A 17262-nucleotide genomic window follows, 5' to 3' on the forward strand; every position below is an offset into this window, starting at 1 on the left:
ATGGTCATCCAAAAAACTGAAAGTGGATAATAGTCAGAGCTGATAGTGCTGCAATGCAAGTCATATTAAATGAGTTTCTGGCTACGTGTGCTTATGAAATATCATACCTGACATGGAGGGATTTATTCCACCACTCCCCCCCCCCAACATTCTCTGATCCAATGGGCCAAAATGAAAGCCAAACATGTTGATCTTAAATCGGCGGGACCCACATTTCGAACATGAATAATTTCATAAACAGCGAAAACGATGTTTCAAAACTAGGAGCAAGATTGAAATGAGGCAAGAAATGAGCTCAACCCATTCATGTTTGACTGAGGACTTCCACCGTTTTTCAGAACCGATTTTGAAACAACTAATACCACAAAGTGTTGAGCCTGCGCGTCGGTAATCTTAGGAGCAGGAACACCGATGGCCAAGGTCGCAGTTTCTGTCAGACCGAGCAGCGTCGGCAGCCGCAGCTCACACCAGGCGGCGCGCGCCGGACGCGGGTGGGCGACCGTTGTCAAATGATGCTTCCGAAGATTTTGGACCCAATTTGTCCCGTTAAAAGTGATATTGAGGCGCATACTATGTCGTTTTTGGTCGTCCTCTGAGCAGATTAACAGTTACAGGAGTAGGACAAAACGAAGCTCTGCCTTTGTGTTTCCAGTCCCACCACCAGATTCCAGCATTAGTTCGCGGTGCTTTGAATGCTAATCCGTTCTCACTATCAGTCTAAAAATCGCACATATGAAATGTGTCCCTAGGAACCCCTTCTAAACGTGGGAATTGAAGTAATAAAGCGTTCAAACGTGTTCCTTTCAGATACGTTATCTCTTTCTTCCGTCTCCTGGCTGCCGCCTGGTGTTAGTTGTGAGGCTGATCCCGCCTACTTATGGAGACTGTAACGTCAGGCGCTTGTTTTTCAAGGCTCAGGAGCGCGTATGCTTAAAACCACGTTACACTATCTTTCGTTACTCGGTTCTTAAAAAGTTGAGCACCCCAAGCGAACATGGAATGGCCACATATATATGACCATTCATTGCATCGACATGTATATATATATATATATATATATATATATATATATAAATATATATAAATCGATACAATGTTTATCTCACTTCGATCTGCAATCTACGTCCACTTCATTCTGCCTCGGAACTAAAACGGGGTACCTTCATTCCACCAAACCATTGCAAAGTTAATAGCACCGGTGGTTTTTCGACTCAGCCATTTAATGCCTGGTTTCCTGAGTTGAATGACTGTCAACTGACTGGCTTCAAATTCCTAACAGAATTTTGTCTTCTGGTGACATGTTCCGGCGGTGACTGTTTCAGTTAGTTGCTGGCTTCTGTTTCAGTTAACAAGAAAACAAGATAAGAAGAGAACTATGCTCTCTCGAAATGAAGTGAACCATATCCGTTGATTTGCTTTTTTGGGTGGGTGGGTGGGTGGGGGTGAGGGACTTGCATCAGATTTACATTTTGCTAAACCTGTGCTCCCCATTGTCCATCATCTCCCCAGTACCACGCCAAAGCATTTCTTCTGAACGTGCGACGCTAAGCGCTTCTTGTATTTGAAACACGTTGCGCCGGCCAGACGCCGACGCAACATCTTGGCCGGTATGGATTGTACGGTCGTGGGGTCGATCCGCCGGTCGAAAATCCACTCGGCCGCTCCGGCCTCGCCGTCACCGCGGCCTCCGTGACGCCCGCCTGTCACTTCTGTGCGCGCCGCGTGTCGGCAGCCCCACAACAGCAGGCAGCGCTCGGCCGTCGCCGACGATCGGCGGCGTTTATATTCGGCGTACGCGTCCGCCGGTCGCGCCGTCCTAGGCCTCGCAAGCCGTATATCGCACGCCAGCGAAAGCCATAGTTGGCGCCGGCTCACGCTGGAAGCCCCACGCCGCCGTCAGGGACACAGGCGCCCAGGGCCGCGGCCGCCGCGTGTCTGCTTAATTTGGATCGCTCCTGGGGCACTGAAAGCGGGTTATTAAAGTGCCGGCCGCGGTGGACGTATCGTGAGCATTAACGTGGCGCTCTCACGCTCGCCGCGTGTTCTGTCAGCCGGCGGAATAATTTGGGGTCAGATAATTACATAAAGTGTGGCTGTGCCTCGCGTCCGAAATGCTACGCTGTCGTCCCCCTAAGCCGCATGAGTAAACAGCGGCCTAGTCCAATACTTGGGACTGGGTAATGCTAGTCGTCCAGGACAATCCATCATCAAACACCCGATGTAGATATCGGAGTGTTATTGCACCAACATTGCACACAGTCACCTGGTCTGTTCAAGTAGACTGAAGGACCTGCCGTTAGCCATCCATTAAATACAAGGCCCTCCAAAGGAAGTAGCAGCAATCCATGTTTTACGTTTTTATACCATTGGGAATGCTAAAAGATCGGGAAGCACTACCGCCTTGTCTGGCCCATCGATTTCATTACGTTCCCAGACCAGCAACACAAGACCGCCTGCAGCACCTGACGCTGCCAACAGCCCCCTCATGACCTGGGTAGTCCTTCTGCGACGCGCTGTGTCGCTATCCCCCTCCCCCTCCCCCGCTGGTGGCCCGCCTGTTCCCGCTGTTGCGCCCTGCTCTCCAGTGGCTTGCCACGCACGACTGACGCGCGTATGGCATGGCTTTGGGCCATTCGGCTGACCTGCGCTCTGCTGGCGGCTGCCACTGGCGGGGACAGTTGGGAGGAGCGGCACCCCCGCTGGGACGGCACCACTCGAGTGTGTGGTGTCACCCGGCCGGCGGGAACGGCTGGAAGGAGCGGCACCCCCGCTGGGACGGCACCACTCGAGTGTGTGGGGTCACCCGGCCGGCGGGGACGGCTGGAAGGAGCGGCACCCCCGCTGGGACGGCATCACTCATATATCACCGGCCGGATGGCGCTGCAGTGGTCCTGCTTGCTGGCTGTCACAGCCACGCGGAATGACCCGTGGTGTCGTCAGCGGCGCTAACCAAGTCAAGTTGTGTTATGTCCAGTCAAGTTATGGCTCTCCAATGCCACAGAGCCCGCGCGCTCGCCGTCTTCAAGACTGCACTTGCATCGACCGTGAACGTGTTTTGCCAGACATGCGTTTTTCAAGACAGTAACGGTGACGACAAACTTCACTTTGAGCGTTGATGGGTGACTTCATATTTGATTACACTGGCGTGCTTTCACCGTGCCGCCCGTCTTGATAGCATCGGCCCACCGCCTACACGCGATGACGCGGTCGTGCTCTGTCGTGTTGTGTGCGGCCGTGCTGTGCCGTGTTGTGTGCGGTTGTGCTGTGCCGTGTTGTGTATCTACAACGAGCGTTGAGCTTCCGTAGCGGCACCGCCCCGGCAGCCCTGGACGGCGCAGGCATCCGACCCAGGTGAGACGGCGCTGGCATGAATATCAGGCCGTACGGCTGCGCGTCGGACGGTCGCCAGCTGGGGGCGCTGACGAAGGCGGAGCCGCCCACGCGTCACCGTGTGGACTTTGCGGCACGCCTAGCGTCATCAGGAGTGACATGGTCCAGCCGCCCCGCCCACGTGGTTTGCGGTTTGTCTGGCCAGTTGATTCCACTGAAGAGGGCAAGGACGCGACCATTGGAAAACGTGCATCGTGGCGGGATCCTTGGACGATGTTCCTCTTCCACTCTCCCTACGAGAGTTTTTCATTTCCCATGATGGTTGGGTTGATAGAGGCCCAGTTAAGATTTCAAGACCTAAGCAAATAAGAGTCACGCAGAAAACGGCAATGGGAAGTTCTCGTCAACTTCCATCACCTGTCATCAACATCTGTCATCTCAAACTAAACGTGCTGTGACAATGCATAAGAAGGCTCAGATGAATGCCTCTCGGATGCATCAAACCATGGATCTCTAAAAAAAACAAATGGACACTAGGGGACATTGACACATGTGACCTGTGATATGTCATGTCAAGTCAAATGGGACAGTGCGTTTGTTGCATTGGTCCGTATGGCTATATCAAAAACCTAACGGCCATGTCAACAGGAAGAGCAGGGTTAGAAAGCTCTTCTCACACCGTGAGAAAAGTGTCATTAAAGTTAAATGCTATGACCTTGAAGCATTAAAATAGAGTCGCCAATATCAGTCTTATTTACCATGGTCGGGTATAGCCTGGCCCACAAAAAATATCGGAACGATACTGATGTACTTCGGAGCGGCAGCATAACTAAAATGCCTAGAAAACATCTTTGGAGTTCATATTCTGACGGAAATAAGCATATTTTTCATCTCGAGCAAAATGTCTTTGATATGACCTCGGGACAGCAGTTAATAGATTGTAAAGCATTCAGATCAGAAACTTACAATTCTCATAGGATGTGTAACGCTGTCAGGCATCCGAAATTTCGAATTCCTGTTTTTAAACACTATATAACAATTTATCATGCCTGTGTTTATTGCAACCGCCGGGAAGCTATATCAGCAAAATCTTAGCGGCGCTCTGGAGGCCCACGCCGCCCTCGCAGGACAAGGGTAATGTTGATCATAGCGCAAACCAAACAAATACGGTGCTGCCAGAGCGGCTAGAAGACCGGCAGAGCTCGGTACATCTGACGACGACTGCTCCGTAACAGACGGTGACAGCGCGCTGCATGCATCTGCGCCGAACATGGACCATGGAGGCGGTGATTAGGCGCGTGCTACCCGCGCCACTTACCATTGGTCAGCTGGTGCACACCCAGTTTGACCTGGGAGAAGTTGCCCGTGCCCAGGTCACCGTAGAAGCGGTAGAAGCCCACCCGCTTCCCCAGGGTCATTTCCTTCATCAGACGTTCATCGTTGCGAAGCTGACTGATGAGGCGAGAGTACGGCGTGACCTGACCAGAGGTCAAGGCCAGGTCAGCCGTCCGTGGCCGGCCATTTGCTGCAAACAGGGGGGACATGTCACTACCGCGAGGAGGGGTTCTCTCAAGCTGTGCCTGTAACAGTCGAAATGGCGAATCTGGCTTACCGCAGGTTTTAACATAGATATATGTGAGGGTACAGCAGCAGCGGGTTATGTGAAAAAGACTGAAGATACTGAATAGTTTAAGGTCAACACATCGAATGCATCGCCATAGGCATTCATTCAGCCTTCAAGAAAAGTGGAACCAGTTGCCTCCCTCACCCCCTCTCCCCTTCCCAGTTCCAACGTCCATATCAAGAAAATCGATGGCGTTGCATGACGTGAAACTATATGTCAGGCGTGATGCTAGAAATCATGAGTACTCCAGAACTATAAAATATCAGACGTCCTCCAGAACTATAAAATATAAAATGTCCCCATCCATGACAGTGTTAAGTGCCCTCGCTGTGTGTTGACCTTCGAGGACCAAAGAACAGCTCACGTAATCACATGAAGGCGTTTCAGTTTTGATGACTCATTCAACGAGCGCTTCCACAAGGTAATGCAGCCACCTGCAGCAGACTTTCCTCGGAGGGAAGCAATCAGGCTGGCTCAACATGGCACTAACCTCAGGGTTATCTTCGTATTCAAGTTGAATAGCTCTTAAATACAATTTCCTTGCGGAATTGTATGCCAAGAAGCGTCAATTCGACGAGCCAGACGTTTGCCATTTTCCGGACTTGTTCTGCGTCATGGGGACTAAAAAGTGACCAATACGTGGACTATCTTTTGGCATGTCAATTGGCATGTTGGCAAGCGCTCACTGAGATGAAGACAAGATGGTGTTAGAATGATATGTTTGATTTTATTGTTTTCTGCATCCGAAACACGCATCGCATTACAATATGTGTGCATATGCCTATCCGACGTATTATTGAATGCACACAGCCCTGTTGTTTGCCAGTGTCGATTGCAGGGATATACAACGCGAGGAGTACCTGGATTTCACAAATAATTGAAGCTTCTCCGCGTACACCACCCACTTTGCGAAGAGATGGATGACAAATGCAAAAAAAAACATTTAGAAAGAATGTTTTCAACAAACATAAATTGCGTGGATTCAAAACCTAAATGACAGGCTTCCAACATCCTCCCCTCATCGCGCCTTGATCCGTCCCTAGTAGTTCATTTGTATCGTGTATCATCCAAATGTGACTGAGGCGTAAATGACACAACTAACGCTCCAAACGTATAGCTTACGCCAGACACTGGACGGGTATAATCATAAAACAACGGACGGCCACGTCGTCCTAACACCATGTGCTCTTTCACAATGTGCGTCTCAAACATCTCTCCTGAAATCACATATGGAATCAAAGAAAGTTCAACCATTCTTTGGATAGACATGCAAAAGTCGAAGTAAGCCCATTAAGTTTGCCAAGTTTTGGAACGCGGTGAACTGTTTCGAATGCAGCCAATACGGCACGTTCGAATTGCAAGTCGTCGGATACAGCACGCTCTGCAGGGTTCGGAGTGCTGACAACAGGTCGCAGCGCAGCTGCAGGAACAAAAACATTGCCGGTCGTTAGGGCTCCTGCTAGAAAACAAGGTTAATTTGGTTTTCATGAATGTGCACTCTGCAAGCGAAAAAGCGTTGTTCGACGAAAAGAGGAAAGTACGTCTTCTACAATGAACAACGTGAATGTAACACGCCAAGTCAACACACCTCATGCTGGGCATCTCGAACGCACGGACAAGGTGGCCGGGGTGCAGAATGGGTTGATAAATTATAACTTAACTTAATGCCATTCCGTATAAGGGGATAACATAAAATGAGCTCAGTCTAACCAAAATTTATTCACCTACCAATGCGCACTGTCATGGCTGGGTATTCGTTCTGAGCAGAATACAGGAAAAGCACCGATCAACGACATTATTGTCGTGCTAATCACTTTCAACGCCGATAGTTCCGGAGGTCACTCAGGGTTTATTTGCTCGGGGGGAAAGGGCCTTCCCGTGTGTTGTCAGGAATATCAGATTCGAATAGTTCTCAATAACAAGGAGTGGTGCGCCGTCACGTCGGGAAGAAGCGCCGCGGATGGAGCAATGGTTCGGACCATCGCCCGCGTCTCGTGTGTTAGGATGGGCACAACATTGTGGGAGCTTGCTTCACAGCCGTCGACGCGTGTCAGTTTAATCCCCGTATAGGCCGTCAATGAGTGCGGGTGAAAAAGTCCTTGTAAGGGGAGATTTGGACCACACACATATACGTGTTTGCTCCTTTTGTCCGTTTCTAAGACGACGCATAGCCGATAATCACAAAACTTGAGAGACGACCAACATGAAAAATTGAGCGAACTGCCTAAAATGTCGGAATTGTTATAAATAACCTCAGTAACCCCTATCGCAAACAAACAACAACCCACCGCAATCACTTCTTTTAGTCACACCAGCAGCCAAGAAGGCATCGCAAGAGGCTTTCAACACCGCGCTAATACCATCAGCAATGATGACTCAACGGGAGAGTGCTTGTCAGAGCTCAGACGAATTTCGGACGATACAACACCAGGACAGATATCAGAAGCAGCTCAATGATCCGGAGAACACTCACCAGCGTCAGGCCACGGCCTCTTGAAGCGCATATTAAAAACTGCGTAACGCCATGCCACATCGAAGAAGAAACAGAGATCCTCGTTCATCGTTGCTTCTCCACAGAGGAGAAACGAGTCAACCGCTGTCGGTCAGACTGGAAGAGCACCGAAATGCTGCCATCCGGGGTGAGACTAAGTCACGGCGTGGCAAAGCATACGTGGTCGGAAGGCGATCGTCGAGCAGCAAGGGATTCCCATAACCATCAGGAGATAACCACCATCGATAGAGATCAACGCTAGGGTTCAAAACATCAAGGAGGCAGCACGCTTGGTATTGGCTAACAGCCCTATCAGTAGGCCAAGAAGTACATCATCATCATCAGCCAAATCATCAGCCAAATATGACTTTCAATTGGCGGAAAATCCTTCAAATGACAGCCCTGAAATGATCAGTTCCACCCGTAAGGGCTCTAAGCTAAACTACCAACAAATCGTGATAAAAACATGCACAACTGGCCCAGCATTGACTGAGAGCTATTCGACGGCCACTTTATTTGGAAATTGTGTCCGTGTCTGAGCGGCTGGACAATGGCATTCTTCGTGGCCTTAACGCCGCATGTCTATAGGGTGGCAGAATTTAAACGAGATTGCTATGGCGTCATGCATATTTAAATGACCTCGAAAAAGCTTAAACTTAATCGTCAGTAATCTTTGCGGGCGTGTTGTTGAGTGTTTTGAGTCTAAAAGGAGAAGTTCCACATTTGAAGATACTGAACCAGGCATGAGATATGATGAAATAAGCTCTCTTACAACTATTGGTATACTTTTAAGTGAAAAAGACAAGTCTAGAAAGCACAATTTCTCTGTTTAATAAGGTGTTCCTCAATATACTATTGCATGGTGCCATGCACAACACAGATTTAGTACCAACTCACAGCCGTCATATCTCGAAAGCGCGCTCGCAAACGCCAGATATAAACGACTCGACCATTGTATGTTTCTTGGCCTTGATCGCAGCATGGTCAATTAAATAGGAGGATTTTAATGGCGTTATTACAGCGTCATGGCTGTCTTGGTGACCTTGAAACAATCTCCCCGACATAGTCTGCACATCTTCAAGTGCGTGTAGCCCAGAGACTGGAGGCATGTAGTTCTTACGAAGGGCAGGGCCGTAAAATGTACCGAATGGTCTTCGAAATGACTGGTTCAGTTCGAAGCCCCACATATCGAGCACTTCCTCAGAATATTCCGGAGACGGAAGACGCCAAGTTGTAGCATTAAAAGATCGTCCTTCCCGGATAGCCCAGTGGTGGGGCGCCAAACTCACACTCAGAAGATCCCGGTTTGAATCCCAGCAATGCCAAGGAGAAGCCTCGGGTCGTGATGCGAACATAGCTGAAAGCCAAACACCATTTAGTCCCTACCAGGAGTCACGAACATCTGACACGGGCCGGAGGGTTCACTGACCGAAACGCTGCAACCGCATTTACACGCCAGATGAGGGCGACAGGCTGAGCAATTATGGCAGCCGCGGCACTGTGGACTCGTCTCAATCATTCCGTAGATAAGAAGCGCTCTGCCGTTCAGTAGTTGGCGGGGGGCGGAGACAAGTCGACCTCCTGCCTAACGACGGGAGCTGCCGCCGGAGCCGGAGCCGGAGCTGAAACCGAAGCCAGAGACGCAGCCGAAGTCCGAGCCAGAGTCAGAGCCGGAGCCCGGGCTCGGTCGCTGCCTACCGTGGGGTCGCCGCCGGTACATGCTCGGTGTCCAGGTGGCAGCGGTCCACCCTCCTCACGCGCGGCTCCCACCAGGGGTCCGGTCTCCTCACGCACGGTTGCCGGCGAGCGACGGCCGCCGGTCCTCAGCACGCGAGACGCGCCCAGCCTCGGCGTGTAGCGGCGGCCGACCGACGCCCAACTGGGGCAGCTGGGAGGGACGCAAAGCCGGGCACCATCTGTGGCACGGCGCGGCGCGGCAGGCCGTGCGGCGCTGTGCACTGTTGCACGGTTGACTCAGCCACGGCACAAAGACATGGCAGGGCGGGCAGGTGACGGCGCCGGCAGCCGCCGCCGCTCCGAGGCCGGCCCGCCGTTTTTGTGGGCGGCCGGTGCTGATAGTGCGACGTGACGCAGAGTCGGCTGAGGTCACCCCGCGCGCCCGGGCCCGAGAGGCTTTGCTCCGCGCGCCGCCAATGATAAAGGCCCGGGAAGCGTGCCCCGCCGCTGACCACGGCCAGAGGCGGCGAGAAAGAACATGCGAGAGAAGGCCAAACTGCCAGGCGTTCTGAGGTGTATGCGATCGGCTAAGGGAGCACGGTTGCCAGTCTAGATCCATATTTAGATGGTGTTGGATTGTTTTTTTTTTTGTTAAGTCCCACCTGGCAGTCAACTGACGAAGGATCAAAGGCGACTTGCCACTGAGTAGCTACTTCACCAATAACACGCCTTGGGCGGTGTGCAAGCAGTAAGACAGCAAAGGTGAGAGCTGACGGTCGTCACGTGGATTATGCCAGGACATACCAAAAACCGAGCGAATCGAGCCAGACACCTTTTTCAATCGATACCCATGGGTTTGGTTAATGTGTTGGAAAGGCCAACTTTTGTGAAATGGGCAGGTGGAGGTAACCTGATGCATCCGCGTGCTATTTTTCAAACAGTATTGTAGGCAGAATGACTGTCTTTGACGCCGGTCAGCCTTGGCAATTTCAGTAAAACAGATGAAGTTTGCCAAGATTTGGGGGTCTTGGCAGTTGTAGCCCAAGTATGGCGTAAGACCTGAACACTTCAGACTGAAATTGTTCACATCGGTTCCGGAAAAGGTGATCTTACCCGTTTCTCGGTCATGCTGCTCGCTGGCGCACTTATGTGGCGCAACTATGTTTCAGGCGCGCCTGGCTGGCGCATCCACATGGCGCCCTATGTTTCCGGAGCACCTGGCTGGCGCACCTATGCGTCAGGTGCACCTATGTGTCAGACGCATCTTTGTGTCAGTCGCGCCTAACTCGCGCACTTATGTGTCAGGCGCACCTACGTGTCAGGCATATCTGGCTGGCACACCTACGTGTCAGGCGCACCTGGCTGGTGAACCTTTGTGTCAGACGCACCTGGCTGACACACTTATGTGTCAGACACATCTGGCTGGCGCACTTGTGTGTCAGACAAACCTGGCTGGCGCACCTACATGTCACGCGCTCCTGGCTGGTGCACATATGTTTCAGACACACCTGGCTGGCGCTCCTAGGTGTCAGACACACCTGGCTGGCGCACACATGTGTCATACGCACCTGGCTGGCGTACCTAGGTGTCAGACACACCACCTGTGTGTCAGACACATCTGGCTGGCGCACCTGTGTGTCGGACACATCTGGCTGGCGCACCTGTGTGTCAAACACATCTGGCTGGCGCATCTGTATGATAGATACAAGTAGTTGGCGCACCTATGTGTCGGACCCGCCTGGCTGGCGCACCTACGTGCCAGACAGTTTTGGGATCCCGCAGTGATGTTTAGCGATATATTCGCCTGCAGCGTGCAGTTCTTTTGGGGCCGTCAATAAATCACGACCTCTCGTTTTAGAAATGTCGTTATGCACCTAGTAGACTGGACGAAAACCCTCTTTTAGTTACGCTGAGTTAAGCGTAACGAACAAAGCTGGATGTCCAATTTCGTTTCTAAATGAGCTAGAGGCACCAAAAGCAGGTATGTTGTCATGCCGAAAAGCCAGTAGTATGCAGCTTTAAGGTGTTAGGCTGGCAAGTGATCTGCTATGTCAGGTTATGACAAGAAATTACACACAATCGTCGAGCATTCCTTTAATCGGTTGCAGAGCAGAACGCTGGACAGGTTGACGAAAAGAATGACCTTTGCAACGTTCCTATGCAGGCCTTCAATATTATTTTTGTTTATTTAACACGTCAGGCTAAGCAACAAAAAACTATGACAAGCTGGAATGAAACAGAGGCACGCATACATCGCCCAAAAAGGTTATCAAACAAATATGAATTTGTGCTCATTGTGTGCAACAAATCTCAAGTTCAATATCAATACCCCAAAATACACTGGGGATTATCCACAATCAATTAAAGGGAGCGTTCCACGTTTGCATGGGGTTTTGACCTGAAACAGCCATCTTGAAGACCTTCCCGTGCTGTTCACAACCCCGCCCCTCTAAAGACCTAGCTTCTGAGCTACACGCCCGTAAAACTGGGAAAGATATTTCGGGGAAAGCATTTCAAAATCACCTCGTCTTTCATGACTTCATAATAACGTCATTCAAATCCTGCCATTCCATGAGCCATGCGTCGTTCAAGGACACGGAAAATAGCATAGTCGGGGCGTTCATATCTGGCGGTCGTGAGCGCGACTTCCAAATATAACGGCCGTCAATTGGCTCTCAATCAATGTTGTGCAGGGTACGATGACGTGACCAAACCCTGACGCATGGGGGAGCATATTTATCAAGCAGAGATGTGTGCTGTCTAGACCAGTCTTTTCCATTTAAAAAGCATGCCACTAATTACAAGTGAGCTTATTTCAACATATCTGATGCTTGCTTCACTGTCTTCAAATGTGAAGCATTCCCTTTAAGATTATACCAGTTCGATTTAGGTCTGTGACATAACTTGACCTTAATATGACTTAGACTGTGGTGGAAAGCATGGGTGTCGTGCGTTCATGTCGAGTTTGAACGTAACATCCATGCCAGTGGAATTTGATGCGTATATGTTACATTCCCTCACATCTCGCCAGCTTCGTTTTTGTTTTTTGGTAATATTTGAGCTGGACCTTTTCAATGAATAGATTTCTGGGATTTGAGCTCACGCTAAGCAGAGCTTGGCGTGAGCTAAGGTTAACGGCAGAATTTGGTTGGTAATCTTTAACGTGTCACAGTGCTCGGCACGCTACATCCCGCCCTCTGACGTCACCTGACCTCTACCATGGCCGCTGCCACCGAACGCAGGTCAGGTCAAGTGCGAATATTTATCGAAGGTTCAGAAATTAAATCACAGGCATTGATCCCACATGGCACGTGCTTGCTCTCAACCTCACAAGCTCGTATACTTCAAGCTGCATTGCCGCCCCACTTCTTGTTGTGCTTCAAAAACTTTTAAATATTTCGGCATGATCTGCACCCACGCATAAGCCCGGTTGCAGACCTGGGACCTGCAGCCACGTTACGCTGTCCGAGAACCCCGACCCCAGGCCAAGATCCACGGTTTGTGCTGGATGGCGTCTGCTGGTCTCCACACACATCAACTGGCGTGTTTGCTGGCACGATTCTCCGTTCTCTCCCCCATCAGCACTGGCTTGTGTCATGTTTCTTTGACGCCAGGATGTGGGTCCGGTTTCGATCCGATTCCCCTAGCCTGACAGCGATTCGAGAGTTTTTTCTTTACCATGCTACTCGAATGGAGGGGCAAACCGTATAGGGATGGCAATGTTGCAGTAAAATCAGCCTGATAAAAAGTTGGCTCGCAAACTCCTGACGCAAATGCCTGAGGGTGTATAAATCATAACTTCTAAAGAATTTTGTTGCTGAGCAATGCGTTAGCCATTGACTGATCATTGACCAGATATCGGCTTCTTTCTATAACGCGACACGACATGGCTGGTTCGAGCCGCTCAAATAAGAAAACGTCCTTATAGTAAAAGTGAGACTCTAAGACTCAACAGCCCGCAGTCGCCCTCGTAATAACTGTTGTCGATACGGTCTGTGTTGTCGCGCCCGCCCCCTCCGCCGCGAGCAGTGTCGCCAGACGAAAAACAGACCGACGCCTCAGCGTTGCCGGGCTGCAAAGCTGACGGACAAGGTCAGCCCCGGAGCCAAGCTCGAACAAAGCGCCTGCCTTTCTCAGAGACGATGCGAAGCATTCTGGACGGTCCCCCACCGTGGTGTGAGCAGGACAATGCAAATATGTACTCGTGCGAGACGACTAGCAAGGCATCCACATAAGTGTGCTCATTAGGGTGGCTCGTTTACAGCATAGCGCGCACAATCACCGCAGCAGCGTGACAAATGGCGATTGACGAGAAGCGCGCTGATAGCGTCAGTTGGCGCTGGCGCACTCACCTGAGCCGGCGCTGATGGCGGTCCTGGCACGGTCGGTCGCTGCGCTGACGTGTACTTTGGCCGAAGGCATCTCTTTGTCGCGCACGCCACCAGCTGGAAAGCAGGCGGACCCCTCAGTGAGCGCATTGAGGCAAGAACATAGAACGTAGCGTTTGCGCTTACTTAAGTCTATGGCACACCGAATGGCATACCGAATGGCATACCGAATGGCATACCGAATGGCACACCGAATGGAATGCCGAATGGCACGGAGTTAACTTGATCGAGTTTCCACGGTACGGCAGCGTACCTCCCGCAATGTGTCTGTCGCATCGTGTTGCGCTTCTCACTGCGATTGCATGTTCGTGCACCAACACAGGCATGCTCGCGGACCTCAGACGACTGCACTGCTACTCTTAGACCACTGCACCGTTGTTCGAAAGAGCCGGGTAGTAGCAACCGACGCGAGAGCACGTACCGGGAAAGTGGGTACTTCACATGGTTATTGATAAATACAAGACGAAAAGCCATGGGCATGTATTCAAACATATGATTTGAAGTCATCTTGTATGGGCCGTATACTGAATAATGCTGGAAGGGGAGAGAGAGAGAGAGAGGGGGGAGAGGGGGAGAGAGAGGGGGAGAGAGAGGGGGGGGGGAGAGAGAGGGAAAAACACACAGAGAGAGAGCCTTGTGCTGAGTGTCTATTCATACTGACCATCTATGGCAAATCGATATTTCCAATGTCTCTGCAGCAGAGCTAGCAGTGCATTATACAGTTAGACAGCGTGAAGATGCGTCAAGAGAGTAATATGGTTAGCGCGCCAGACCCCCCACGAAGGGCCCGGTTCCGGTTGTGCTGTGGCCTGAGCTCTAATATGTCCAATGTAGTCGCTAGCGCTCCATAAAAGGAGTGTGGCAACGTGCATCCCGTTCTCTTTAAAAGGCTTAAAAAGTTTCAGAGATGCCATCTGACTTGTTATGAATATGGCAGCAGTTTTCTTCCGACTTATCCTTGCCGCAGGCATTTGCGCCAGGTCACTCAACTGACGGGAAGTGTTCAGCACTCACCGTTCTAGAAATAAGATTCGCAATCCAAGAACATATCATCGCACGAAAGGGTGTGATCAATGCAGGCAGCGTGGGGCTTCTTGCTATCGCGTGTACCAGCCTGCTGCACATGGCTAATAGGCTTTGGCAGATTTTACAGCGACAGCGGATGTGGTTTCAACCACAACTCATTACAGCTCTAATTTGTGCTGTGCTTTCGGTGCTCCTACTCTAATGACAAGGAAACTTTTACATTCCCTCATGTTATGTGCAGGAGAGCTGTCGCTGTCTGGACGGAGCCGGCAGTCAAGGTCCGTGCCTGGACTGGCCGTGCTCCAGGACAACACTGCAGGAGAACGCTGGCTGCGGTCTGGATGTCCAGTGTCTGTCCTTGCAAGACCAGATGGGTGATAAACAGCCCACTGTCGCTAACGGGATATTAGTTTTGGGCTTATGCGTCATCTGGGCAGATGGCAAGAATCAGCGCGCTGTTCAGCGTGACAAGAGGCTTGAAAACGTAGCTATCTGTTGCGCAAGGATTGCCTCCCCTCAGACATGATAAACGATGCGTATAATTACAAATGAGGATCGTGGCAGGCGAAAATACATCGGGAGGAACTGCTCTAGCACGCATCGTAATCTTACCATCCCGAGAACATGTGGGAGATTCAGACACTGAAAAGCATTCTCCTCCCAATACAAGAAACCAAACAGCTTGAATACTGTCACTGCTCTTTGTTTTCCTCTACAACGCTATGAAACGGAATAACTGTTGTAACTGATTGTCTAGTTCCCACACGTGCCTGTTTTCCAATGCTCCCAGGTTCAAAGCCTGGTGTTTGCGTAACTGGCTTTTTATTAACGCCAGTTTTGATTTCCCTCACTACTTCCACAAAAGGACCAGAGTTTGGTCAACAGTTCCAACTAAATTCTCACAAGCGCCAGATACTTGTTTCTAGTTCCCATTGGTTCACTAACAAAACTCCAGATCCCAGTCGCTGCATTTCATTAGTTTGACGGTGAACACCAGTGCGGGTCACCGTTTAGTGCCTATCTACCATAGGTGACAGATGTTTGAAATACAAGGTGTCCTTCATACGCTCCACACTATCTCCTATACGACGTCCATAATATGAATGCGCCTATGGTTACGCGCGGATTCCTGATGAGGGTCGCAGGTCTGATCCTGGTTATCGCTGGTTCTCCTATTTTGTTCTGGATCTTGGTTCTCGCTGGTCCTGCATCATAATTCCAAACTGGGTCTTGGTTATTTCTGGATTCATGATGGGTCTTGGTTCTTGCTGAAACTGTGTTCGTATTACACGCTGAATCCTGGTTCCTGATGGATCAATCCGCTTGCCCTTAGGCTAGCTCCTGGAATGTTCTGATTCCCTCAGGACCATTCAATGCAAAATCCTGGTCCCTACCGAGCTTCTGCCTTTATTTCCTGGTTCCCTGATTATTTATGATCCCGGAATCAGGAACTAAAAGCTAGTTCCTAACAATAAGCCTTTGGACCAAGCCCATGCCTGCTTACCACTGCAGCGTACCCCACTCCCATCGCGCTCGCGTTGCAACCAAAACTGGGCAGACTTCCTAGTTTCAGCACGGCGAGCAGCCGTTCGGGACAAAGCATGACCGTCGGACATCATGACTGTCGCTTGGTTCAAAAGAAGCCGGGGAACTTGGTGTCGCGAGGAGGAAATAACGTGCAAATTTTCACATGGTGTAATGGCGTGCGATTTGTCAATAAAAAAGGGCCATCAAAAAAAAGAAGAATATCAAATAAATAAGGAGGACGTCCCTGGTGCATCATCTGTCAACGCATGAAGCCCCCGAAGTCGTTTTTCTGCATGTCCAATCCCTTAAAGGCTGTCCGGTCCACTAACCGATTCCGCTCCTTCCCATTCCACCAGGTTCGTCCTTCACCATTTCCAAACAAACCTTAACAGACTCTTGAAACTTTGTGGCTTCTTAAATTTGATAGTTATATCTGCTGCCAACATTCGGAGACAATAGGATGAAGGTTGTGTGGCATCTTTTCTTCTAAAATGTCCCTTGAAGCGCGTACTTTAAGACATGAGCCCTCCCAGATAATAAGGATCACAGACAAGCCTTAATTTGGCGAATAGAGGTCACAGAAATTGATCGAAACGATTGACTGCCGCCTTTTATATCGGAGTCTTATTGGTGTCTCAGGTAAAACAAGCATATATATACAACAGTTAGAAGCATTTTATGACATTTTGCACAGTGACGGTTGCAGATTAGAGCAGAAGGAAGTCGCGGGAGTGTGATGCACTGAAGACAATCGTACGTTGGTGATATCGAGCTTCTACCTATTATCTTTTAACGATCACTCTGACCGGGCCCCGAGGCGCCGGTCGGAGTGATCGGAGGAGGCCCCGATGCTCCGGTCGGGTGATCGGAGGGGGCCTCGATGCTCCGGTCGGAACGCCTGGGTAAGATATCTGCCCTATAGCTGGGTTACGAAGAATCGTCCACTGTGTTTGGACGCTGATATCAGTTGGTTTATAACACGTCTCTGGAAACCAGATACCCACTCTCAAACGGCCGGCGCGCAGAGCTGTTGCCAGATCTGGGGGCACTTGTTTTCAGGGAGTGTGCAGAGATCGCTGTTGACTGAGCTGACCTCGCGCCCGGCGTAGCAGCCTGCTTACATGCGACACGTGAAGGGCACAGCTCGAGAACGCGCCTGACGTCACGAATGCATTCTCAAACAAGTTGATAAGTTTGTT

At 50.5% G+C, this 17262-nt stretch overlaps 1 protein-coding gene across 1 annotated transcript in view; it reads right to left on the reverse strand.

Moving 5' to 3' along the window:
• The window catches only part of LOC119111440 (putative serine/threonine-protein kinase SIK1B), a 49254-nt gene that overhangs the window by 15399 nt on the left and 16593 nt on the right, over nucleotides 1-17262 (reverse strand). Inside the window, exon 2 of the mRNA XM_037235253.1 lies at nucleotides 4649-4808. Within this exon, the coding sequence (XP_037091148.1) occupies nucleotides 4649-4808 (160 nt within the window). The remainder of the gene's footprint in view (nucleotides 1-4648; nucleotides 4809-17262) is intronic.

The sequence above is a fragment of the Pollicipes pollicipes genome, unplaced genomic scaffold (assembly GCF_011947565.3).
Source record: "Pollicipes pollicipes isolate AB1234 unplaced genomic scaffold, Ppol_2.1 Scaffold_7261;HRSCAF=8764_pilon_pilon_pilon, whole genome shotgun sequence".
Classification (NCBI taxonomy): Eukaryota; Metazoa; Arthropoda; class Thecostraca; order Pollicipedomorpha; family Pollicipedidae; genus Pollicipes; species Pollicipes pollicipes.